This window comes from Castor canadensis, chromosome X, assembly GCF_047511655.1.
Source record: "Castor canadensis chromosome X, mCasCan1.hap1v2, whole genome shotgun sequence".
NCBI lineage: Eukaryota > Metazoa > Chordata > Mammalia > Rodentia > Castoridae > Castor > Castor canadensis.
In genome coordinates this window covers 98,706,779-98,733,936 of record NC_133405.1, presented here as the reverse complement: position 1 = coordinate 98,733,936, position 27,158 = coordinate 98,706,779, and the positions used below count along the sequence as shown (strand labels likewise).

At 44.7% G+C, this 27,158-nt stretch overlaps 1 protein-coding gene across 6 annotated transcripts; it reads left to right on the top strand.

Annotated features, from left to right (window-relative positions):
• Positions 1-70: 70 nt before the first annotated feature.
• On the top strand, positions 71-23,841 carry Glod5 (glyoxalase domain containing 5). 6 transcript variants are annotated; one of them, XM_074063138.1, is made up of 6 exons: positions 71-189; positions 11,527-11,644; positions 12,780-12,887; positions 15,264-15,354; positions 22,286-22,441; positions 23,505-23,841. In XM_074063138.1, the coding sequence occupies exons 2-6, from the start codon at positions 11,622-11,624 to the stop codon at positions 23,628-23,630; spliced, it is 504 nt and encodes a 167-aa protein (XP_073919239.1). In that variant the 5' UTR covers positions 71-189; positions 11,527-11,621; the 3' UTR covers positions 23,631-23,841. The 6 variants fall into 6 exon arrangements, with proteins under 6 accessions (XP_073919239.1, XP_073919236.1, XP_073919242.1 ...); XM_074063135.1 differs by having other exon boundaries at positions 15,216-15,354; XM_074063137.1 differs by lacking the exon at positions 71-189 and adding an exon at positions 10,902-11,014 and having other exon boundaries at positions 15,216-15,354.
• Positions 23,842-27,158: the final 3,317 nt, after the last annotated feature.

Here is a 27,158-nt window from a genome sequence, read left to right as displayed (position 1 = left end):
CCTGGAAGAGCTTGGGTAGACCATCACGTGGTGACCAATGAGAGCTCGGGAGAAGACTTGGTCCCGCCTAACTCACCTTAGAGCCAATCATCGCTCTTCACCCTTCCACCCCCACCCACCTCCGCTGTTGATTCTAATCTGTTAGCCAATCCTGAGGACCGGATAAAAGGTCATGGCGGTGGCTTCCAGGTAGGATGAAGCTTTGGGCGGAAAGTGGGGCCTGCCCAGGTCCGGGGTTGGTCAAAGCAGCGCCATTTTGTCCGTCCTAGGGGGCTATTCACTGAAGAGATGAGTAGACCTTTTTTGTCTCCACTCGTACGATGGTATCTTCCAAAATACACGTACCCTCCCCTTGGTACCTCCCTGAGTGGATTGTTCCATTCTAGCATCGCGCGATACTACTTCCGGGAGCTGCACTATCTGGTCTTTAACTCTTCATTCCCTTCCTCATGCCCGCCCATGTTCCATTCCTGTGTCTCCCCCCCTTCCTCCAATGGACCGTCCCAGCCCCAGCCCTCCCACTCCCCAAGACCTGAAGCGTCTGAAGCGTCGAACCCCTTGGTGCAGAGCCCCTCCCGAAACAGACATGCATTCCCCAGAGGTCATGGATGGAACTGTGCATGTGGGTGGCAGCATTTATCACAGTAAAAGATGGGCTGGCCAGAGTGGCTCAAGTGGTAAGCGCACCTGCCTAGAAGCGTGAGGCCCTGAGTTCAAACTCGAGTGCCGCCAAAAAAAAAAATGCACGGAATGTCAGCATCACCACGGTATGGCTATGTGTATTTCTAAATTCTCTGGTGTCTCCCCAGCGCCTAAAATTGCCCTCCACACCGTAGGTGCTCAAGAGGGAGTTTGTTAAGTAATGACTCCTTTGACCTGACGGTTCCTCTTCTGCTTCTTCTGGTTTCTTTGTTGTTTCTTTTTTTCCAGTACTGGGGTTTGAACTCAGGGCCTCATGCTTGTTAGGCAGGCACTCTTACCTCTTCAACCACTCAGCCAGTCCTTTTTTTTTTTTTTTTTTTTTTTGCCGTCCTAGGGCTTGAACCTCAGGGCCTACACCTTGAGCCACTCCACCAGCCCTTTTTTGTGTTGGTTTTTTTTTTGAGATACGGCTGGATTCAAACCGAGATCCTCCTGAGCTCTCTTCTCCTGAGTAGCTAGGATTACAGGTGGGAGCCACCTGTGTCTGGTGTTTTGGATTTTTTGAGAAAGGGTCTTGCTGTGTAGCCCAGCCTGGCCTTGAACTCCAGATCCTTCAGCCTCCTGGGTGCTGGGATTACAGGCCTGTACCACCACCTCCAGCTGGTTATTCCACTTCTGAATCTGTGTTCTAAGGAAATAGTCACACAGGTACATAGGTGTGTATGCAAAGAATGGGAATAACAAATGGGAAAAGCCAAATGAATACCTTGGAGTGCTGGTTGGCTGTGAAAAAGAGTGAGACAGCTTCCAGACTTCCAATTCCAGAGGTTCCACATGACAGGTCTAGCCACTTGCTCATACTCTCAATAAAGAGAGTAGTGGGGAAGGGCAGAGAAAGATTTATTAAGGCAACACAGCATGCTTCAGAAAGAGGTAAAATGAGTACCTCAGCCCACCTTTGGGGTACAGACGTGAGCATTAAGTTTAAATAGAGGAGCAGGGGAAGAGGTATGCATAATTAAACAGTCCCAGGCTCTGTATGACCTGGTCTGTCATCTTAGTTCTGGTTCTGTCACTGTCATCACTTAAGGAGAGCAATCTGAGTTCCATGAGATGATTTCTCATGTTCCAGAGTGCAGTCTCATCATAGGTAATTGTCCTCATTTGGGAGGTGGTCTGTCTTGTGAGGCTCTGCTGTTCCTTGGGGGTAGTTTCCGTCCCTTGTTGTAACGATATTATCAATCAGTCCTGTCCTTCTTGGAACCCAAGGTGATTGCAGGAAAGACAGATTCACAGCAAAGGAGAGAGATGTAAAATAGAGGCAGGGAGGCCAAGCTTTTGTCCTGCCTTTAGTTAACTTGTGAACCAGGATTGAAGGAGTCAGGGCTTTTTAGCAAAAGCTGTTTCTAAGTACCTGTTATCACCTCACCACTGGAACCATGTCCCAGATGACTCTGGACACAGAACCCAAAAATACTGAAACACCTCACACTCTGTAACACAAGAGTCTCAAAATGATCAGGTGTCTCACACTGCACTGCACACAAACCACAAAACAGCATAGACACCAGATGTGGGCCCTTGACCCTGGACCAGAACTATGAGCCAAGATAAACCTCTTTCCTTTATAACTTACCCAGTCTGTTGAACTGTGTTAGTAGCCACAGAAAAGGGGGACAGGGCATATATTTTTAAACTATTAAATCAGGGCTGGCAGAGTGGCTCAGGTGATAAGAGTGCCTGCCTAGCAAGCTCGAGGCCCTGAGTTCAAGCCTCAGTGCTGCCAAAAAAAAAAAATTCATACACTATTAAACATTCCACATGGTTTTCCACAGTGGTTATGTTATTTTACACTCCCACCAAGAGTGTGCAAATCATAACATTCTTTTGAGTTGGGGTTTTGCTATGTTGCCAGGTGGGCCTTGAATTCCTGGCTCAAGCAATCCTCCAGCCTCAGCCTCCCAAGTAGCTGGGACTACATGTGGTACCACCACACCCTGCTTACATTTTTAAAAAATTGCCAGTCTGATAGTATGTGCTGTTCCCCTTTGTAGTTTGACTTTTATTTTTCCTGGTGAAGACTGAGGCTGAGTATCTCTCACATGTTTACTGGACCTTTAGAGGACCACTTCTTTGATGTGCCTGTTGCATTCTTTTGTCCACATGTCTACTGGCTACAAAAGACTGAAAAAAAATTCAATTAGTAGCCAGGTGTGGTGATGCATACCTATAATCCCAGCTCTTGGGTAGCTGAGGCAGGAGATTGTGGGTTCAAGTCCAGTCTAGACTACCTAGGGAGACCCTATCTCAACAAAAAAATTAATGAGTGGCTAAGCTAAGAAGTAAAAGATTCTGACTGGACACTGATGGTCCACGCCTATAAACCTAGCTACTAAGGAGGCAGAGATCAGGAGGATCATGGTTCAAATCCAGCCTCAGGCAAATAGTTTAGAAGATCCAATCTTGAATAAACCTATCACAAAATAGGGCTGGTGTGGTAGAGTAGCTTCCTTCATGAGAGCCCAGGGCCTTGCTGGCACTTGTGCTGGGTCAGCCACCTCTGTCTCCTCCATCTCCGCCTCTTTCTTTTCTTTGCCTTCCCTTGCCACCTGCGCTCTCTGGGCTCTCTGTAAACCTGGAAACATCGGGGAGGAGTGTGGGCGCCATTGCTGTAACACCAGCGAGGGCATTGGCACTCACACATTCTTCACTCCCTGCATGGGGCAGTGGCTCTCAGGTGAGTGCTGGATCCCTTCTCCCAGCGGCCTGTCCCAACACAGCTGCTCACACTGTCCTGTGTCCAGGGCCTGTGTTCTCCCCGTGCAACCTGGTGTGACTGGCAAATATTTTTTCAACTTCAATAAAACTCCTAATGGCAGCTTGTATCCTCAATTTGAAAACTAGGCCACATTCCCATTAATAGAAATGTCTAAATAAAATATCCATTAATCAACTCCAGCCTCCACATTTGACAGAACATGTGGTACTTGACATCCAGTGCCTGACTTAGCTCATATGACATTGTTGGAAAAATCTCTGGGTTAATGAATAAGACTCAGGAGTCAGTCAGCAAGGCAACAGTTTTACTTCTGCAGAATGGTGTGGCAGCCAGGCACTGGTGGCTCCCACCTGTAATTCTAGCTACTCAGGAGGCAGAGATCAGGATGATCAAGATTTGAAGCCATCCAGGGCAAATAGTTCTGAGAGACCCTATGTTGAAAAAACTCTTCACAAAAAAGGACTGGTGGAGTGTCAAGGTGTAGGCCCTGAGTTCAAGCCCCAGTACCACAAAAAAAAAAAAGTTTGTGGCAACCAACAAAGGTCTGGTAAGCAAGCACACTGAGCAGGAAGTCCACTTGAGTTTTATCCCTGACACAACACTGCCCCATTCTCCTATTGTTAGGAGTGAGGGTTCACAGACTTTTTTGATGAGGGTAAAGGGTAAGGATAACATTTAACATTCTGGGAAGCTGCAAGTTAAAGCAAGCATAGCAGTCTGCTGCTTTAAAGTGGATTTGGGGAGGTTGCAATTTCTTTGAAGGAAAAGACAAGTTATCCCCCACTTGATGGCCTCCAATTCCATCCACTTTGCTGCAAATGACAAGATTTCCTTCTTGTCATTTATGGCTGAATAATATTCCATTGTGTACATAACCCCATTTTTTTACCCATTTATCTACTGATAGGCATGTAGGTTGATTTCAAATCTTAGCTAATGTGCTTAGTGTACAATAAACATGGCACCCATTATGTACAATTAATACATATTCGTCAAAGATAAAATTTTGTTGGTGCTGGGGATTGAACATAGTCTAAGCAAATGCTCTACCACTGATCTATACCCTCCACCCTAAAACAGATTTTTAAAATGACCTTCCCACCATAAAGAAATGCTAAACCTTTGAAGGAGGTGTGAGGTGATGGGTGTTGCTGACCAACCTGATTTGACCATCACACTATTTTGATTATGCTGAGAATGGAGACAGGGCTTTGTGCATGCTAGCAAAGTACTGTACCACGGATCGAGCCCCCAGCCCTGATCATTATACATTGGATACTGAACATCATACTGTACCCCATAAATAAATATGTACAATGTTTTTAAGGTATAAAAATCTGCTTCTCTCCAAAATGTTTTCATAACATTAAGTTAATGGGGAGAGCCAGGGTTCAGTTTGGTTTTGTGTCTGTAAAATTAGTGTCTGCACTCTTTTTGGCAGTGTTGGGGATGGAACTCAAGGCCTCCTGTGTGGGGTGCTTGTACCCATAAATATCACATGATTCACCACAGTTTTGTTGCAGTGTTACAACCCAGTGAAAATGGAGGATCTCTGAGGAATTAAAGAAGCTCTCTCAGAACATAACACATTTTAAAATTGTTATCACACAGAAGTAGATTCTTCAGTAATGCTAGTACATTCCTTTGCTGGGGCTACATAGCTAAGAACCAGAGACTGGTTTGCTCAACCAATGGAATTTTATTTTCACACAGTTCTGCAGGCTGCAAGTCCAAGATCAAGGTGTTGACAGGGTTGGTTCCTTCTTTTTTTTTTAAGTGGCACTGGGGTTTTAACTTGGGGCCTCACATTTGCTAGGCAGGTGCTCTACCACTTGAGCCACTCTGCCAGCCCTTTTTTGTGATTTTTTTTTTTTGAGATAGGGTCTCACAAACTAATTGCCCAGGGTTGGCTTCAAATCTCCACCCTTCTGATCTCTGCCTCCTGAGTAGCAAGGATTACAGGTGTGGGCCACCAGTGCCCAGAGAGTTGGCGCCTTCTGAGGCTCTCTGCTCTCTGTGGTTTACAGATGGTGGCCTTTTCTGTATCTTTTTTTTTTTTTTGTGGTGCTGGGGTTTGAACTCAGGGCCTTATGCTTCCTAAGCAGGCACTTTACCACCTGAGCCATGCCACCACCCCTTTTTGCTTCAGTTATTTTTCAGGTGGGCTCTTGGGCGGGGGACGGGGGTTTGCCAAGCTGGCCTGGACTGAAATCTTCCTATTTACACCTCTGCAGAGCCGGGATTGCAGACATGCTCCACCACAATCCATTTATTTGTTGAGATGGAGTCTTACTAACATTTTGCCCGGGCTGACCTTGAACCACAATCCTCCTGACCTCCACCTCTCCACCTCCTGAGTATCTGGGATTACAGGTGTGAACCACCTCGCCCAACCTTGCTGTATCTTTATATGGTTTTGCTTCTTGTATCCTAACCTTCTGTTCTTATAGGGACACCAGATAGATGTTTTAAGCTGATCATCTCTTTATAGTCCTATCATTAAATACAGTAACATTCTGAGGGTTATGCTTCAATGCATACACTGGAGGGGAACACAACTCAGTCCAGAACAGCAATAGATGAATTTTTCTACTTACCTAAGATGGAGAAAGGAGAAGAGAGTAGTGACCTGGGTTGTGGTCTTTTGCTTTGGGGAGACTTCACCAGAGATGGACACGATGCTCAATAAATGGCAGCCATGGCATCAGTACAGGCTTCGGCAATGGAAATCCATATTAATGACCTTAATGTTCTTTGAAAACAACAATGGCTGATAATTACAAAAAAATGCAAAAAATTTCCAGAAAAATCACAAAGATGAAAACTTTTTAAAAAAGAAATCACTCTAGCCTGGCACCAGTGGCTCACGCCTGTAATCCTAGCTACATAGGAAGCTGAGATCAGGAGGATCAAGGTGGGGGGCCAGCCTGTGAAAATAGTTCAAGAGACCCCATCTCCAAACTAACCAGAGCAAAATGGAGCAGATGTGTGTGGCTCAAGTGGTACAGCACCTGCTTTGCAAACTCCAAGCCCTGAGTTCAAATTCTAATCCCACCAAAAAAATCATTCTGGGGCTGTGTTTATAGTGCAGTGGTAAAGCACTTACCAAGCACGTGCATGCGTAAGGCCCTGGATTCCATCCCCCACAATGCAAAAACATTTTTCCTACCCAGGTGCGGTGGTACACACCAAAAATCCCAACACTCCAGCGGCTCAGGCAGGAGGATGGAGAGGTTAAGCCACTTTGGGGTATAATAGCAAGACCCTGGCTCAAAGTTCCAACAAAAATCCCAGTCCTTGGAACTGTGACTATGACCTTCCTTGGCAAAAAAGGTGGGGGGAGGACATTGCAGATGGGATTAAGGATCTAGAGATACCATCTGGATGGGCCCTAGGTATGTTCACAAGTATCCTCCCTTCCTCCCTCCCTCCCTCCTCCCTTCTCTCCCTTCCTCCCTCCCTCCTTTTATACTGGGGTAGGTAGGCACTCTGCCACTTGAGCCACTCCAGCAACCCCTTGTTTTGTTTCATTTTGGTGATGGGGATGGCACCCAGGGCCTTGCACATGCAAAGCAAGCACTCTACCACTGAGTTACACCCCCAGACCCCATGAATGTTCTTTTTCTTTTCGTGGTGCTGGGGTTTGAACTCCAGGCTTCATGCTTGCTCCTGGCTCTACCACTTGAGCCATTTTGCCAGCCCTGTTTTGTGTAGGGTATTTTAGAGAGAAGGTCTCATGAACTATTTGCCCAAGCCTAGCTTCAAACATCAAACTTCCTGATTGTTGTGTCAGCAGTAGCTAGGATTACAGCTGTAAGCCACCATCACCTGGCTATGAATGTTATAAGAGGGAGGCAGAGGGAGAGTTGATACAAACAGAAGACTAGAGGACACACATGGAGGAGGAGGCAATGTCACCACGGAGGCAGAGGTTTCAATAATAAGGCCATGCACCAAGGAAGGCTGGCAGCGCCCCAAAAGCTGGAAGAGGCTGGGAATGAAGTCTGTCCCAGAGCCTCGGGGAATGCAGCCCTGCTGACACCTCGACTTTGGCTTTCTGGCCCCTGGGACTGTGAGGTCTTTTCTGATCCCTTGGGGTGACATCTGGCACCAAGGTTGACACACAAAGGTGTTCAATAAATAATAAAAAGGAAGCTGAACAAGGTAGCGCATCTGTAGTGCCGGTTACTCGGGAGACTGAGGCAGGCGGATCGCTTGAGCCCAGAAGTTCAAGGGCAGCTTGATAAGTCTGAGTTTTCTTGCAGGAAAGAAAACACAACCCTAAGTCCCAAGCACTGGAAGACCTGGCAGAGAGACCTTCGGGTGACAGTGAGACAGCAGAGGGAGGATGGGGGCGGGGGGAGGTGATCCAAGGCAGGTGAATTAGGAGTTTTGTTTGTTTGTTTGGTGTGTGTGGGGGCGGTGGTTGAGACAGGTTCTCTCTGTGTAGCCCTAGGCTATAAAGAGCTACTTCCAACTCTAGATCCTCCTGCCTCTGCCTCCCAATTGCTGGGACCACAGACATGGGCCACCACCCCTGGCTGAGGTGGGATTTCTGAGAGGCTACAATGCGTTATCCTTAAAGGCAGCTCCAGGTCCCCTGGAAAAGGGGGAACTCGGGCTTGGATGTGGCTCAGTGGTAGAGTGCTTGCCTAGCTTGTACAGGTTCCATCCCCAGCACCAAAAAGGAGGGGAGGGGGCACCCATTCTTCTTCTACCAGCTCCTCATACACTGCCACCTTCCTTCAGGGTCTCTCACAGTTCCAAGAATACAGACTTGATCTTCCTCTTCGGCCCTCCTTGAACACACTCAGACTCAGCAGTTAGGACTCAAAGTGCAGCAGAGACCATCATGTCTGACTCCTTCATTGACCATTTTGGGGAACAGAGACACAGAGAGGGGCAGCGGACCTGTTCAAGGTCACTCAGCATAACACTAGCTGCAGAGCTAGGCTGGAAACGCACTTAAGATAAGGCCCAGAAATGAGCCTTGGCTCTGCCCTAGCAATTCCTTGTACAGTCAGTTCTCTTCAAGGACAACCAAAATGACCTTGATTCTGGGCTGGAGGTGTGGGTCAAGGAGTAGAGCACCTGCCTAGCAAGCACGAAGCCCTGAGTTGAAACCCTAGTACTGTCAAAAACAAACAAAATGACCTTGATTCTACAGGAAAGACAAATTCTTGCCCCTGATGGGGAGGAGGAAATAAGGTAACTGGACCTTTCTCATTCAAGACTCAGTGGGCCTTCTCTGCCATACTGTGGATTCTACAGCCCACACCCCCACCATCCAACCACAGGGTCAACAATGCATAGAGTGTCTTTTGAGACCACTGAATTCAACTCTTCCTGGTATGGAAGAGGAAACCACTGCCCAGAGAGGGCAAGGGAAAGAACTGAAGCCACACAGTATCTCCAATGCAGAACTACATATAGAACTTGGCTCACCTTGCCTTCCTATTGTTTGGTTCTACAACAGATGCTTTCCACTGTCACCCCATTCTGTTCCATTCCACCACCCCATCCCCACTCTCTTCTGATGGTGTCCAGAGACTCCCTGTTCTTATGGAGGACAAGTTCCTCCCCCAGACCATCAAGGGATGGGTTGTGATTGGTCTAAACCAGTCATAGCAATCTTGCTTCCTTTGGAAGGTGAATGGTCTGTGGGAGTGGCATTTGATGCAGTTTGGGCCAATTTGACATAAGGGTAACTTATAGGGAGGGTTGTTGGTCCTCCCCAATGTCCTGTTATGAGAAAGCCTTTATCGTGATCTTTTCTTCATTCATTAGATAAAGATGTGAGGTCTGGGTCTGGCATAGTGGCTCAGGCCTGTAATCCTAGCTACTTGGGAGGCGAAGATCAGGAGGATCGCAGATAAGAGGTCAGCACGAGCAAAAAGTTCACAAGACCCCATCTCAACCAATAGGTGGGCTCTGTGGGATGACGCATGTCATCCCAGCTATGTGGGGAAGCACAAATAGGAGGATCATGGTCCGAGTCGGCCAGGACATAAAGGAAGACCCTATCTCAAAAATAACTAACACAAAAAGGGCTAGCAGTCTGGTAGAGTGGCTCAAGTAGTAGTGTCTGCCTAGCAAGCATGAGGTCCTGAGTTCAAACCCCAGTACTGCAAGCAAGAAAAAAGTAAGGACCTAAAAAAACTAATTAACACAAAAACAGCTGGTAGTTGTGTTTCAAGTGGTAGAGCACCTGCCTAGCAATCATGAGGCCCTGAGGTCAAACCCCAGTACTGCCAAAAAATAAAATAAAATAAAAAAGAAGGCATGGAGCATGAAGAGGAAAGTCTGCATTGTTAAAGATATCAGAATACAAGAAGGAAGGAAACTTTGACCCTGGGCACATCACAGAACCTGAGACTGTTAACCTCAAATTTTCTGGTAATGGAAGGAAATATGCCTTCTCACTTGAAGGCACTCTAGTCAGACTTTCTATTACTCACAGAGGGAAGGACACCTGACTGACAAAGACCCTTTTCACATAATCCCTTAACATGTCCATTGTTTGCAGGGAAACTGAGCTTCAGAACCCATGTGGTTTAAATGGCTTACCTCAAGGCCTCCCCAACTCCAGTATGACAAAATGGCAGGAACTTTCTGTGTGTATATGTGTGTGTGTGTGTGTGTGTGTGTGTGTGTGTGTTACTGGGGTTTGAACTCAGGGCCTCACACTTGCTCGGTAGGCACTCTTACCACTTGAGCCACTCCACCAGCCAGCAAGAACTTTCTTTGGGTAGAAATACACTCTCTAATAAAAAGGCAACCTACAGAATGGGAGAACTTATTTTCAAATCATACCCGATAAGGTATTCATGTCCAGAATATAGAAAGAATTCCTAGTCGGGCACCAGTTGTCTTATGCCTGTACTCCTAGCTACTTGGGAGGCTGAGATCCATCAGGAGGATTGCGGTTCAAGGCCAACCCGGGCAAATAATTAATGAGACCTCATCTCTAAAATAACCAGAGCAAGGGGGTGGAGTGGGTGGTAAGGGAGGGGGTGGGGGCAGGGGGGAGAAATAAACCAAGCCTTGTATGCACATATGAATAATAAAAGAAAAATGAAAAAAAAAAAAAATAAAATAAAATAAAATAACCAGAGCAAAATGGGCTGGAGGTGTGGCTCAAGCTGTAGAGCACCTGCACTGCAAGCAGGAAAGCCAGGCACCAGTGGCTCACGCCTGTAATCCTAGCTACTCAGGAGGCAGAGATCAGGAGTATCACAGTTTGAACCCAGCCCAGACAAATAATTCACAAGACCCTATCTCAAAAAAACCCATTTCAAAAAAAGGGCTGGTGAAGGGCTCAAGGTATAGGCTGTGAGGTCAAACCCCAGTAGTACAAAAAAAAAAAAAAAAAACCACCAAATATCATTTTAGCTCAAGGACTGAAATAGTCATATGGCTCCACCCATGGGCAAAGGGTAATGAGATATGAAATTTGTGACTAAGCAGCAACTTTGCAACTGTTTAAATCTCAGTTGCAAAGTAGGAGTCCACAATTTCATCTGTTGGCCACCTTCACCTGCTGGCTCACTGCTCTGGATTTGAGAAAGGGTCTTGGACCATCTCATCTATATGGTGATTTTTTTTTTTTTTTGGTGGCACTGGGGTTTGAACTCAGGGCCTCATGCTTGTTAGGCAAGTGTTTTACTGCTTGACCCACTCTGCTACCCCTTTTTTGGGGTTTTTCGAGATAGGATCTCATGAACTATTTGCCCAGGCTGGCTTCGAACTCTGATCCTCCTGATCTCTCTCTCTCCCAAGTAGCTAGGATTACAGGTGTGAGGCCTGGCTTGTGCTTAATTTTTCAAAGCAGTTTTCTCTTTCTTTATTTCTCTCTCTCTCTGTCTCTCTCTCTCTCTCTCTCTCTTTCTCCCTCCCTCCCTCCTTCTTTCTTTCCTTCCTTCCTTCCTTCATCTTTTTTTGTTCACGGTGCTGGGGATGGAACCCGGGCTTCATGTGTGGTAGGCAAGCACGCTACCTCTGAGCTACATCCTCAGCCTCAAAAGCAGTTTTAGCTTGAGAGTTTCACTTCATCTTCAAAATGTCCTGGCAAAGGAGGCAATAAACAAATGATCCTTATTTTACAGATAAAGAAACCATGTCCAGCCAGTTCTGAAGAAAGCTGAGAGGTCCAAGATCGCAGGCAGTGCAAACTTGTACAGCAAAGGACTCCTTCTCAGGCATGGCCCGTATTCATGAAAAGAGGTAAGCCATGGTGGGGCATGGCTACGCAAAGTGAAGCCCGTGTTCTAGAGCTTGTCTGCCACGTGCGGGGCCATCTCCCAGGGTGTAGCTCCAGCATCATTTTTGCCCCAGTGTGTGACCTCAAGAGCAAACCCTCCCCATTCTGTGTAACCACACAGCTGTCTGCCCCAGTCTGTGTGACCCCAGGAGTGTCTACGTGCCTGTCTGTGACACCAGGAGGATTCATATTACATGTGTGATGCCAGAGGTATCCTCACCCCAGTGTATATGTGTGTGTGTGGGGTCTAGGATAGTGTCCAAATTCCAATCTGGTTTTTGCTTTTGTTGTTTGGTGAGACAGGGTCTCATGTAGCCCTGAGTGGCCTCAAACTTGCAATTCTCCTGCCTCCACCTCCCAGAGTGCTGGGATTACAGATGTGTGCCACCATACCATGTGTTTTGTTTTGTTTTGTGGTGTGTGTGTGTGTGTGTGTGTATGTGTGTGTGTGGTGCAGGGGTGGAACCCACAGCCTCACACATGCTAGGCAAGTGCTACCACTGAGCTCCCAAATGCCAATCTGTGTGACCTCGGTGTGCACGTTCAAACCCGTATATACATGGCCCCTAAGTAGTGTTTACTCCCCAGTGAGTGGGACCCTGTGACAGTCGCTCCCTTTCTGTGTGAACCCAGCATATACTGCTCAGGGTATGTTACCTCATTTATGACACCCCAGGGATGTCCACACCCAGTCTGTGTGCACTGGTTCAAGACCAGCCCAGGCAACATAGCAAGACCCCATCTTAAAAAAAAAAAGGCTGATGGGGTGATGGAGTGGCTCAAGAGGTAGAGCACCTGCCTAGGAAGCATGAGGCCCTGAGTTCAAACCCCACTACTGCCAAAAAAAAAAAGTTACATGTTATACACATACATCTCATGCTTTTACTTTCAAGGACCCCAAGGTTTGGTTTGGTTTTTGGGGTGCTGGGGATGAACATAGGACCTCTTAAACATGGCTCTACCCTTGAACTACACCCCTGCTCCTCAAGGCCCTGAGTTTTATGTCAGAGTCCTTGTGCTTGTGCCACCTACCTCTGTCCCCACCCACCTTCCTCAGTTGGCACTCTCTTATTCCTGACCCTTGATCTCTGGGCACAGAGCCAGAGGGTTGTCTCAGAGACTAGGAGCAGGAGCCTTGACCTACCCCACCATGCTGCCCTCCAAGTTGCCAGTCAGGGTGTGTGTGGCAGGACTCCCAAGAGTCAGGTGAGCACAGTGGGCTCCAGGGTCTGGGTCTGGGTGTTGGCAGCCAAGCTGGGGAATCTGGCAGGGTCTCCAACGGCTCTTTGCCAAGCTGCCCTCCATTTCCCTGTTTCCCCGCCTCCTCTCTTAGACAAGCAGAGGGCAGCAGAGCCCATAGAAAGGCTCTGAGCAAGCAAGCCATGGAGGGCCAATCCACAGAGCTGTGCAGGGCTGACTGCTCTCTCTAGGTGGCCCGTTTAGCCAGCGACAGGTGGAGAGACCCAAAGGTAGTTTATGGACAGTGTCCCTGAGGCTGTTATGATAGGGCCTGGTGGAAAGGAGCCAGGAAACACAGTGACCTTGAGGTTTACCAGCCTATTCGGGGGCCCCTGACAGCCCAAAAAGACCTTGAAGAGGACTCTGAAGGAAGATAATTTTTCCCTGTGGAGGAGGCAGAAGGAGGAAGGGAGGGAGGGCGTCATGGCCCAGGCACTCTGAATATCTATAGGGCTGTCAGGATAAATCAAATGCATTCTTTTTCAGATAGTGTTTAAAACAGGACTTGGCACTTGATAAACCATACGTGATTACTATGTCTTGATCATCTGGTTTTGTTTGTTGGTTTTGTTTTGGTTTTTGGTGCTGGGGATGGAACCCAGAGCCTCACATATACTAGGCAAAGTTCTCTATCACTGAGCGACACCCCAGCCCTTGATCATCATACATACATACATACACACACACGATAATATATGTATATATGAAGTGGGCTCTGTAACCTTGCTTCTGAGCCCCCGCAAGATCTGGCCCATACCTCCAGTTCCACTCATCCCTCACTCACTTGGATTCTAAGCCACACTGGCCTTCCTGTTTATAAAAGCCATTCCTGTTCATCCTTCAAATTTGCAAGGACAGGGAGGATGCAGCTAGAGCAGTGCTTAGTGGAAACCTGTAGCTCTAAATGCATAGATCGGAAAAACAGAAGAGTTGAAAATCAATAACCTGAGCTCCCATATCAAGAAGCTGGCAAAAGACATAAATGATACCCTAAGGCAACAGGAGGAAGAAAAGTAGAGAGGTAAGAGTAGCAGCCGGTGAACTAGAAAGCAAGCACAGAATCGAGAAAACTTGACAATGTTGAAAGTTAGTCGTTTCTGTTTTTGCTCCAGAAATTTGTTAAAAAGCATAAACTAGCAGTATCAGAAAAGAAAGGGGCACTCTTGCAGATTATACAGACATCAACAAGTCAATAAGATTTTCTGAACATAGGCTTTAGTTTCCCTGGAGCCGAGATATCACTCACTTCCTCCTCCTACTGCTTCTGTGTTCATGTGGCTCTTTGTATCCAGGAGGACAGCAGAACTCAGAAACTTTGCTAATGCATCATCTACTCATGAAAATAGAACCACACAGTATTTTTTAGCTAGGGCTCAGTGAAATCAGTTGTTTCAAATGTATTGGTTTCAATGGAATTAAATACAGTGGAATGGAAAAGAATAAAATAGCATAGAATAGAACAGAATATTATGGAATAGAATGGAATGCAATCCCATAGAAAGGAATGGAACAGAAAAGAATAGAGAGTAGCAGACTTTATAGCAACAACTGGATATAATTATTAAAGTAAATATTAATTTATTGAACAAATATTGAACTATTCATTTGAGAAACAGTGGGGAACAAAATAGACCCTATCTCAAAAATACCCAACACAAAACAAGGCTGGCAGAGTGGCTGGAGTGGTAGAGTACCTGCCTAACAAGCCTGAGGCCCTGAGTTCAAACCCCAGTGGCACCAAAAAAAAAAAATGCAGGTCAAGGTCAAGAGAAAGATCCTAAGAGAAATGGAAGAGGTAGGAGGTGTTCCCTGCACTGGGTGTCAAAGTGGCTCTGTAAACAAACATGTCCAGAAACTTTTACTTCATCTGAGGTGCTCCTTCTCGTCCTGCCTGCTCTCTATAATCATGAGAGGGGGAAGAAGGGAGGTGAGGAAATTGGCCAATGGATGGCTTGTATACAGGGTTGGGCATCCTCTGTGGCTTGTCATTTCTTGGAAAAAGAGATTAATTCCAACTTGGGGAAAACAAGGGAGAGTTTGGTGGTGGTCTCCACTCCCCTAATCTTCACTTCTATGCCTCTGTAAGAGAAAGAAGCAAACAGTGAAGAGTAGGCATGGCAGACACATGGAGTCTTGTGAACCAATGCATGAGCAATAAGACTTTACTGAGATTTTCTTGCAGGCCTTTGTGTTTGAAATATGGGTGAGGGGGAAGGGAGGTAAAGGGAGGTGATGGGAGGGGAGGAGAAGGAAATGTGAGAGTGGTGGTTTCTTCTAACTGTTTTTACTTTTTAGTCATGGAGGAAGGGCAGTCAGACCTCTTTCCGCGTGTCTTATCCATAGACTTGACCACATAGTGATGACAGTAAAGAGCATAAAAGACACAACTGCATTCTACTCCAAGATTCTAGGCATGGAGGTCACAACTTTCAAGGTAAGCACATCCCCAAAGGCCAAACTGCAGGAGAATTAAAATTTGATGATAACACCTTGAGCCACTCCACCAGCCCTTTTTTTGTGATGGATTTTTTCAAGATAGGGTCTCACAAACTGATCTCGAACCTCGATCCTCCTGATCTCTGCCTCCTGAGTAGCTAGGATTGCAGGCGTGAGGCATCGTGCCTGGCAAACACTTTAAAATGTAACTGAAAGCCAAATGTAGTAGCATACCATGGAGGACTGTGAGCTGGAGGCCAGCCTAGGCTATACCACAAGACCTGCCCCCCCACCAAAATAAATAAATTAATTAAAATACACCTCAAGGGGTGGGGGCATAGCACAGTGGTGGAGTACTTGCCTAGCATGTATGAGACTCTGGGTTCCATCCCCAGCACAGAAAAGAAAAGGAGGAGGGAGAAATACAACTTAACTTCAAGAACCAAAGCATAAGAAATATGAGAGAAAAGATAAAAGGATCAGTAGAAAAGATTCCAAACTCTGAATAAGGGGAATTTCAGTGAGAAAGAGGAGAGAAAAAGCAGGGGAAGAAATTATCTAGAAATAATACAGGAGGGTGAGCATGGTGGTCCATGTCTGTAATCCCAGTACTTGGGAGGCTGAGGCAGGAAGAGTGAGAGCTACATAGTGAGATCCTGGCTCAAAAACCCCAAACAAACAAACAAATAAATAAATAATTCAAGAGAACTTTGCAGTCTTTATATAGAAAATGTTAACCAGCCAGGCACCAGTGGCTCACGCCTGTAATCCTAGCTACTCAGTAGGCAGAGATCAGGAGGATTGAGGTTCAGAGCCAGCCCGGGCAAAGAATTTGAGAGACCCTGTCTTGAAAAACCCTTCACACAAACACACACACACACACACACACACACACACACACACACACGCACGCATGCGCACACACACAAAACGGTCTGGTGGAGTGGCTTGATATGTTCTTATGGAATTATATAACATCAAATTAAAAAGTAGACCCCAGTGCTATGCTCCTTTGTATAGCCACCTGCCATTGTCTCTCCTTTTAATGGCATCCTAATGAATCTTTCTCCTATAAAAAGAAAAGTAGATCCTGAAGGGGATGGGAGGAGGGGCTAAGAGAGAGTAACAGGGGTGAATATGAGCAAAGTATATTACATGCATGTATGGAAATGTCATAATGAACCCATTATTCTGTATAACTAATATACACTAAAAAATAGTAACAAGCTGGGTGCCGGTGGCTCACACCTATAATCTTAGCTACTCAGGAGGCAGAGTTCAGGAGGATCACAGTTCAAAGCCAGCCTGGGCAAACAAACAGTTCAGGAGACCCTATCTCAAAAATAACCATCACAAAATAGGGCTGGCAGAGTGGCTCAGGCAGCGCCTGCCTAGCAAATGTGAGGCCCTGAGGTCAAACCTCAGTGCTACCAAAAAAAAAAAAGTAACAAAAAAGAAAAAGTAGATCCTAAGAGTTTTCTAAGAGATTAAAAAGATTAAAAAGGAAAAACACATGCTCAAATATTAGATTTCCCAAGTCACACCAAACCCAGGAGAGAACAGAAAAACATCTTAAAGATTCTGGGAAGTAAATGGAAAAATGAGACCTGTTCAAACTATTCCAGGAATGGAGGGGAAGTGGATAAAATAGAATAATGGAGGGGGAGAATTCAAGTATGATATATTTGATATATTGAAATAACTTTGGTAAATGCCACAATGCACCCCCAGCACAACAATAAAAAAATGAAAAGAAAAAACAATTCTGGGAAAATTTTGAACCTAGAATTCTATGTTTACCCTGAGTTCAAACCCTCATATCATCAAAAAAAAAAAAGAAAGAATTCTATATGCAACCAAAGTATTAATCAGAAGTACAGTAGAGGAACGTACTCTTAGATGTAAAAAGCCTTAGAACATTTGTCCACTAGAGGGCTGGGAGCATCACTTAGCAGTAGAGCACTTGCTTAGCATGCATAGGCAACACCACAACAAACAAAGAAACAAAATGAGTGACAAACATGGCTGTGAATTAGGAAGACATGGGAATCTGGATGCTATGGCTCCCAAGGGCAACATCCCAGAAAGATACCTAGAGATCAATCCAGTTTGAAACAGGAGAAAGGTCCAGGAAAGAAGCAGGAGAAAGGTCAAGGGGAAAAGGAGGTTTCCAGAGACTGTCCTTGAAAACTTGGAACAACTTCAAAAATAGTAAATGCAGAGAAAGTAAAATAAATAAATAAGTGTTTTACCAAGATGTCTTTCAGCAGGTAAATGGATACACTGTGGCATTTCTGGATAATGGAATATTACTCAGTGGTGGCTCACGCCTATAATCCTAGCTACGTTGGAGGCAGAGATGGGGAGGATCAAAGTTTGAGGCCAGCCAGGGCAAAAAGTTTGTGAGACCCCCATCTCAACCAATGGCTGGGTATGGTGATATACACCCATCATTCCAGTTATGCCAGGAAGCACAAACAAGAGGATTTCGATCCAGCGTGGCCCAGGTATAAAGTGAGACCCTATTCTAAAAATAACCAAAGAAAAAGGGGCTAGTGGCATGGCTTACATGGTAGAACACTTTCCTAGCAAGTGAGAGGCCTTGAGGACTGAGAGAAAGAGCGATATGAGCTCACAAGCCATGAAAAGACATGGAGGAATCTTAGTTGCATATTATAAAGGTAAAGAAGTGAATCTGAGAAGGCTGTATACTCTATGGATTCCAACTATATAATGTTCTAGAAAAGGAAAAACTAGAGACAGTAAAAAGATCATTTGTTGCCAGGGGATGAGCAAAGGGAGGGACAAAGAGATGGAGCACAGAGGATTTTTAAGGCAATACAGCTACTTTGTATCGTACTGTAATGGTGACTACAATGTGTACAATTGTCCAAACCCATAGAATATACAACACCAAGAGTGACTTTGTATGATTGTGTATCAAATGTAGGTTCATGAATTGCAAAACTGTAACACTCTGGTGGAGAATGGTGATATAATGGGGAAGGTTGTGCAAATAAGTCTGAGAGCAGTGGCTATATGGGAAAGCTTTGTACTGTCCTCTCAAATTTTTTGAGGTACTGGGATTTGAGCTTAATGCTTATGCTTGCTAGGCAGGAGTTGCACTGCTTAAGCCATGCCTGCAGCACTGATCTCTCAATTTTATTTTTTGGCTTTTTGAGACAGGGTCTTGCTATGTATTCCAGGCTGGCCTCAAACTTGAGATCCTCCTGCCTCACCCTCTTGAGTGCTGAGATTATAGACGTGTACCACCACAACCTGGCTTTGTTCCTCTTAACTTTGCTGTGAACTTAGAACTACTCTAAAAAAATAAGTATATAAGGGCTGGTGGAATGGCTCAAGTGGTAGAGTGCTGCTTAGCAAACATCAGGCTCTGTGTTCAAACCCAGTACCACCAAAAAAAGAAAAGAAAACTTAATGGATCACTGTAGAAAAGAATATTATGCAACATTAGACTGGATGTCTTACAGGTCTTTAAAAGATGATACAGACTGAAAAACGAAGAAATAGAATAAGGTCTACAGCATGGTGCTAGTCACAATACTCACAAAACAATAACACACATTTCTACAATAACTTATGAAAACCAAGGAATGCACGTCAAACACATTATGCTTGCCTAAGGTGTGGATGTGAATAGAGAAGGAAGAAAAATGAACAAATGCATAAATCAAACAAGGTGGGCTTTGCGTGGGCCCATGATGATAATCAGGTATAAAATGGCTCAATCCCCTGACTCTAAGATCATTGCAATGACATTTCAGAACATCGAGGGTCAAGAAACACTAGCCGGGTGCCAGTGGCTCACGCCTGTAATCCTATTGCAGTTCAAAGCCAGCCTGGGCAAATAGTTTGTGAGACCCTATCTCCAAAAAAAAAAATCACAAAAAAGGACTGGTAGAGTAGCTCAAGGTGTAGGCCCTGAGTTCAAACCCCAGTACTGCAAAAAGAAAAAAAAAGTGTAAAAGCTGCAGGAAAGAAGCTCTATCACCTACAAAACAATGAAAAACAGGGTAAGGGGGCATGGCTCAAGGGGTAGAGCACCTGCCTGAAAGTGCAAGGCCCTGAGTTCAAATCCCAGTAATGCAAAAAAAAAAATGAAAAACAGATTAACATCAGACTTCTTATCAGCAATACCAGATTCAGGGAAGACAATGAAGGCATTTATTTAGTTAGCTATATTTTTTTGTGATAAGTTTTTTCAAGATAGGGTCTCAGGACTATTTGCTCAGGGCTGGCTTCGAACCGTGATCCTTCTGATCTCTGCCTCCCAAGTAGCTAGGATTACAGGTGTGAGCCACTGGCACCTAGCTTATTTTTCATTTCATTTCATTATTTTGGTGATGCTGAAATGGAACTTAGGCCTCATGCATGCTAGGCAAGAGTTCCACCACTGAGAAACACCTCTGCCCTGTAGCAAAGTATTTAAAAGGTTGTGGGAATTCTAGCTGCCATCTTGTGGCCCATGTGTGCTTGCCTAATCTCAGCTGGTCTGCCTGAGACCCTCTGAGTGACAACTCTAGAAAACCTAGATCTCTTTATAGGTTGGCAGAATTAACTGTGTCAAAATGTCCAAATCACCCAAAGTGGTTAACGGATTCAATCTGCAGGCAGTGAGAGACTGCACATTCTGTAGAGATTTGTAAACAACAAAGACTGACTAAAACTGAACCATTTATATCGTGTTCATGGGCTGGTGATTCTAAATAAGGACACTTATTTTAAAATTTTCATTGATTAAAACATTTGTTGCTCCTACTTAACAGATAATATATATTCATATGTAATAGATATACTTCTATGATCATGTTTTTGTGTAGACAATTAAACCTAAATATTTTGACTCAAAGAAATTTGAGAGACACAAGCATTAATCTTCTAGAAACAGCCATGCAATATATTTTAATTTCTGGGATTTATTATTTAAAAAAAAAGAAAACCTAGATCTCTAATATTTTAAGCCAAGCCCCTTAGACACTGCAGCTCTTTTCAATTTTTGCTGTACACATTCATTCTTTGCAGCTTAACTAAAGCCAAAGAAGCCTGGGAATAAAGTTGGAAACAAAGGTTAATAAATAAATTTATTTGCCTAGTAAAATATACATAGAGCTTGGGTGTGGCTCAAATGGTACAGTACCTGCCTAGAAAGCACAAGGCTCTGTGTTCAAACCCCAGTACTGCCAAAAAAGCAAAACATAAATAAACAAATAAATAAGGGTTGTAGGGAAAAAAACAGCCTCAACTTAAGAGTTGTATACTGGGTCAAACTATCATTCATGTGTAAAAGTGAAATAAAGTCATTTTCTGACAGAATGGATATGGTATCAATCATGGCGATAAAGAGATAGAGAAATTATAACGGAAATGGCAGATCCTGAAAGGTAAAGGGGGGTAGGGGTCATAAAGAAGACAACAGTGAACAGGCTTTCATATAAAAAAAATAAACATCCCTAGCACCACAAAAAATAAATAAACAGGCAAGTAGGTTATTTAAAACTTTCAAAGGAGGATTCTTCTAGGCCTTTTGGCTAAGATCAAGGGTAAAACTTATAATGGAGCCAGAAGAGGAACTAAAATGATGGTAGAATTCTATTGGGAGGAGGTACTAATGTGTGAGCGAAATTCTCATTTATCATGGCAGAAATGATAGAAAATACCTGAAGAAATAGTGGTGTATCAGTTAGGGGTTGTGTGTGGAGATGCAAAGGAGAAAACTCAACTGACATAGGGTTAAATATGACAGTTTTCTTTTTCTTTCATTGAACAAGCAGTCAGAGATAGTCAAGACTTGGGCAGTGGCTGGGAAAGAGGAAATGAATGGGCATAAAGTACCAGCTCAGTAGAACAGGGAGGTTTCCAGAATCTCTACCCACAACCCTCTCACTGTTGAGTCCAGCTAATGTGGCCTCCCTTACATGGTGGCCTCTTAGCAAGGAATGCTGGGAAATGTAGGACTTTTTATTAGCATACATTAATAGAACAGGGTTTTTTTTGTGATAATTCATAGATGTGTTCAGTCTACTAACAAGTTTATCCCCTAGGATTTTTTTCTTTTAGTGGGACTGGAGTTTGAACTCAGGGCTTCACACTTACAAACCAGGCACTCTACTGCTTGAGCCACACCTCCAGTCCATTTTGCTCTGGTTATTTTGGGGATGGGGGGGTCTCTCAAACTATTTGCCCAAGAATAGTTTCAACCACGATCCTCCGGATCTCAGCCTCCTAAGTGGCTAGGACTACAGGCATGAGCCACAGGCGCCAGGCTGGATTTTTTTTTTGAGACAGGGTCTCACTATGTATTCCAAATTCCATATCCTCCTGCCTCTGCCTCCTAAGTGCTGGGATCACTCATGTAATTCTGGGTACTACCTTGCGCAGCTTGAAATGTGGGATTTTTAAAAAGGTTGACGCTATTGAAATTTAAGTCATGTTTATAAGGAAAAAGGGGAACAATCTGGGAGGTTGAGGCAGAAGGACTAAAGTCCAGGAGTTCTGGACCCCGTCTTGAAAAGATCAGTAAATAAAAATTCAAAATTTTGGAAAAGAAAAAAAAAGGGAAATCTATTGAGTAGACACATTGCTATCTCTACTATGGGTGGAGTATAAATATATTATTTGGAGACACTGGGGTTTGAACTGAAGGCTTCATACTTGCAAAGCAGGCACTCTATCACTTGAGCCACTCTGTCAGCCTTGTCTCGTGATTTTTTTTTTTTTCCGAGATAGGGTCTTAAGAACTATTTGTTCAGCTGGCTTTGAACCGTCATCCTCCTGATCTCTGCCTCCTAAGTAGCTAGGATTGCAGGTGTGAGCCACAGGTGCTCCACCTGTTCTACTTTTTTAAAAATCAACTTGGGGTAGATGGAGGCTTTTGTTCACACTCATCTTGTTTTCTCTTTTCCAATTAGGGAGACCGGAAAGCACTGTGTTTTGGAGAGCAGAAATTTAACCTTCATGAAGTGGGAAAGGAATTTGAACCCAAAGCCTCTCACCCAGTTCCTGGCTCCCTGGACATATGTTTGATCACAGAGGCACCTTTGGACGAGGTGATTGCACGCCTTAAGGTGAGTGGCACCACATTCTCCCTGCTGCCAATGTTGTGACAACAAGAAGCATGACCCAGGGACGTCTTCTGGAAACCTCAGGCATAACCTAATTCATTACATCCACACATGCCTGGACAAATTTATCTACTCCTTATTTTAATCGATGTCATTTTGTTATGTAACCAAACAGAATTAAGAAAGTGCACGCCTGTAATCCCAGCTCCTTGGGAAGCAGAGATAGGAGGCTGGCCCAAACAAAAACTATGAGACCCTACTTGAAAAATAAAGCAAAAAGGGCTGGAAGTGTGGCACAAGGCTGAGTTTGAAACCCAGTATTGCCAAAAAAAAGAAAGAAAGAAAGAAAGAAACTTTAGGGATGGGGTATAGTTAAGGCCCTGGGTTCCATCCCCAGAACTAAAATAAAGGAAACTTTCTATCACCCTGATTTAAAAAATTATACATGAGTTCTTTGACATAAATGCATTTATATAAGGAGAACATGTTCCAGGCTGGTGGTGCACTTCTGTAATCCCAGCACTTGGGAGGTAGAGGCCCAAGGATCATGAGTTGGAGTTTGAAGTCAGCCAGGGCTATGTAGTGAGATGCTGTGTGAGAGAGAGAGAGAGACAGACAGAGAGAATGTTTCACCAAGTATATGAAAAACCTATTTTATCTTGGTTTAAAAGGAAAGTAACTGAAAACCAACCCCTATAGTGCTGCAGGTAAGCTCAGTGGTAGAACACTTGCCTGGCCTACAGAAGGCCTTGGGTTCCATCCCTAGAACCACAACAAAAGAGTAAAGACTTTGGCCCAGACTGCCTGGGTTTGAATTCTAGTTCTGCCACTTATTGGATATAATAGTAGGTACTTTTACCATCTTCATTTTATAGATGAGAGAACTGAGGCACAGAGCAGTTAGGTACTTTGCCCAAGGCCATACATCTTGAGCAGAGTGAATGAGGAAAGAATGGCAGGAAATGAGGTCAGAAAGATACCCGGATGTTCTAGGGACTTCTAGGTGACTATCAGGCCTCACACTTAGACTGTGATAAATGCCTTTTGTTTTCTCTGCCCACTTTAGGCTTGTGATGTCCCCATTGAGGAAGGTCCAGTTCCCAGAACAGGAGCAACAGGGCCTATTATGTCCATCTACTTCCGAGACCCAGACAGAAATCTGATTGAGGTGTCCAACTACATCTCCTCGTGATTGACACTGGCCTTCCTCCATTCTGTTCCCTGCAATGTCACTCTCTCCTTTCCATCCTACAAACCCTTGTCCAGGCCCAGAGACCTCCGAGGACTGAGGACTTTGACAGGTCACACATGCTGCGAGGGGGACTTGAGACAGATTTAGGACAAAATCTAAGTGTCTGGATGACCACCACCCAAACTATGCTAATAAATGAATAATCTCTCCATATAGGCTCATCATTCCTATCATCTCAGTGCTGTCTGTGGGCTTGCCTAGGGTATTAGTTAGCTGGGATCTTTGGAGTTCTGTGACCAGAACATCTCTGAGAACCAAGTCCAGGCTGTCCCCTTGGGATCTGAGGCCCCCAGCAGATTTCTCTTTGGTAGTGATCCATCCTTCGTCCTCCCTTTCTACCTCACCTCACTCCTCCAGTTGCTATGTGCTGTTTCCTCCACCAATCGGACTTCCTAGGACCAGCCCGGACGATGTCACTTCCTCCTGGAGAGCCTATCTGCTGTCACCCCAGGGTACATAGCACTTTCTCCCTTTGCATCTGGTAGGTCCACACTCATCTCAACTGAAGCTCAGCTCCTGACTGAGTAGGCTGGACAAAGTCCAGTTTCTTCTGCTTCTGTCCCCCACCACCACTGCCATACCATTCACTCATTGCACCAACCAAAAAGCATATATTGAGTACCTACTGTGTGCGAGGCCCTGTTCTAGGCATTAGAGAGACAGTATTGAACAACAGAGATAAGCCTATCTGTGTTTGTAGGGCTGCCATTCTAGTGAGAGAGATAGAAAACAAGTAAAATTGGAAGGGTGTGAGGAGGGCGGAGTAGACAGAAGGTGGCTGCTGGGTACAGTATGGCTGCATAGGAGGAAAAATTGCTAATATTCTGTAGCACAGTATGATAACTATAGTGAGCAATAATTAACTGGATATTTCAAAGTAGCTAACAGGATTTTGAATATTCCCCGGGGTGAAAGATAGGACAATTACCCTGATCTGATCATTATACATTGTATACATGCATTGAAATGTCAGGGCTGGGGCATAGCTCAGTGGTAGGCTCTGGGCTCAGTAACCAGTACCACAGAAAGAAAAAAGACATCTCATACCGTGCCTCTTAAAATATGTACATTATTGTATTAATTCTTATGAAATATACCAATAAAAAGAAAAAGGAAATGAAGTAAACTATCAATTATGTTAGAGGCTGGTAAATGCTTTGGATAGAAAGAAAACACATGGGGAAAAAAAAGAAATAAGAAAACACATGGCTAAGGGTGTAGCTTATGTGCCTAGCATGTGCCAGGCCCTGGGTTCTATCCCTAGCACTGCAAAGAAAAAGAAAAAAATTGCTGGGGCCTTTTACAATGCTAAATGAATGGGCTGTTCCAAGAAAGCCTGACAGAGGTGAAGGGGGCGGGAACGAACCCCACAGCTAGCTAGAGGAAGACACACCAGGATGAATATCCAGTACAGAGGACCTGAGGCACGAGTGTGCCTGGTGTATGTATAAAGAACGCTAAGGAGGAGGCCAGAGTGGGGAGGGAAGGGGGGTGAGGGGGAAAGATTGGGCAGAGCCTCGAGGGCCATGGCTTTTGCTCTGAGTAACAGGGAGCCACAGGAGGGTCATGAGCAGAGCAGGGACTTGATCTGCCATAGGGTTCAACAGGCTCACTCTGGCTGCTGCACAAAAAAATAGTTGGTGGAGGGTGGAGGCAAAGGCACCAGGGAGGAGGAGGCAGCCACTGCAGTGGTCCAGGCCAGTCATGAAACTGGTGGCAGGGGACATGATAACAAAGTGGTTAGATTCTGCCAATATTTTGAAGCTAGAAACTAAATGAGTTCCCAAGAGAGAAAATGTCAGCTAGAGAAGAAGCCCAAGGAGATTGACAGTTCTGAAACAAGAGGAGGCACGGTGAATGAGTCATGTGGGAGGAAGTGGGAGCAGAGGGATTCCTGAGAACCCAGCAACATATACAAAAGATTACGCACCATGACTAAGGGGGATTTATCCCAGAAATGCATGGGAAAATCAGTCAATGTAAGATACCATCTGAATAGAATAAAGGACAAACGCCATGTGATCCCAGTAGATGCAGAAAGAGCATTTGACAAAATTCAACACCCTTCATGATAAAACCTCAAAAACTAGAAATGGAAGAGAACTTCCTCAACACGATAAAGGGCATCTATGAAAAAGCCACAGCTAACATCATACTTATGATGAAAGACAGCTTCCCCCAAAGATCAGGAACAACACAAGGAGGTTCCCTCTCCCCGCTTCTATCAACATTGTACCCAAGGTTCTAGCAGGGTAATTAGGCAAGAAAACGAAATAAAAGGCATCCAGGTTGGAAAGAAAGAAAGAAAGAAATTTACCTCTTTTGGCAGAGGGCATGACCCTGCACATAGAAAATCTTAAGGAACACACAACAGAGCCCCATTAGTATATAAGCTCAACAAGGTTGCAGGATAGATCTTGTGTGATACAAGACCATGCAAATCTTAATCATAGCCAGGCGCTGGTGGCTCACGCCTGTAATCCCAGCTACTCAGGAGGCAGAGATCAGGAGGATCATGGTTCAAAGCCAGCCCACGCAAATAGTTCATGAAAACCTTATCTCAAAAATACCCAAGACAAAACAGTGTTGGTGGAGTGGCTCAAGTGGTAGAGTGCCTGCCTACCAAGTGTGAAGCCCTGAGTTCAAACCCCAGTGCTTCCCCCCCACAAAAAAAACCCATAGTCATATACTTGGGCAATTAACAACCCCAAACTAAAATTAAGACAATAATTCCATTTAAGGTATTATAGGATTAAACATACTGTTTTGGGGGGGTTGTGCTCTACCACTTGAGCCACACCTCCAGCTCTTTTTGCTTTGGTTATTTTTGGGATAGGGTTTCACTTTATGCCAGTGCCAGCCTAGATCGCAATCCTCCTATTTACATTTCCTGTGTAACTGAGGTGAGAGGCCCCTGCCACCATTCTCAGCTTTTTATTGATTAAGATAGGGTCTTGGGCTGGTGGAGTGGCTCAAATGGTAAAGAACCTGCCTAGCAAGTGTGAGGCCCCGAGTTCAAACCACAGTACTGCAAAAAAAAAAAAAAAAAAAAAAAAGGAAAGGAAAGAAAAGGGTATTGGCCAGGTGCTTATAATCCTAGCTACTTAGGAGGCTGAGATCAAGAGGATCACAGTTTGAAGCCAGTCCAGGCAAATAGTTTGTGAGACCCCATCTCTAAAAATAACCATTGCAAAATTGATTGGAGGTGTAGCTCAAGTGATAGGGCTCATGCTTTGCATGTATGAAATCCTAAATTCAAACTCCAGTTCCACAAAAAAGGAAGGAAGGAGGGAAAGGAGGGAGAGAGGAAAAACATGGCATGCTCATGGATTGGAAGACTCCATAGTGTTAAAAGGGAGATACTAGAAGAGTGGTGGAAGAGGTGAATTCAAGTATGATATACTTGATACATTGTAAGAACCTTTGCAAATGCTACAATGTACCCCCACCCAGCACAACAAAACAAAA

Excerpts from the sequence above, each read along its gene's own strand:
- Glod5 (XM_074063135.1), top strand. The coding sequence starts at position 11,622 with ATGGCCCGTATTCATGAAAAGAG. Across the intron at positions 11,645-12,779 it reads GCCCGTATTCATGAAAAGAG|AGCCAGAGGGTTGTCTCAGA; the intron begins GTAAGCCATGGT and ends CTCTGGGCACAG. Across the intron at positions 22,442-23,504 it reads AGGTGATTGCACGCCTTAAG|GCTTGTGATGTCCCCATTGA; the intron begins GTGAGTGGCACC and ends TGCCCACTTTAG.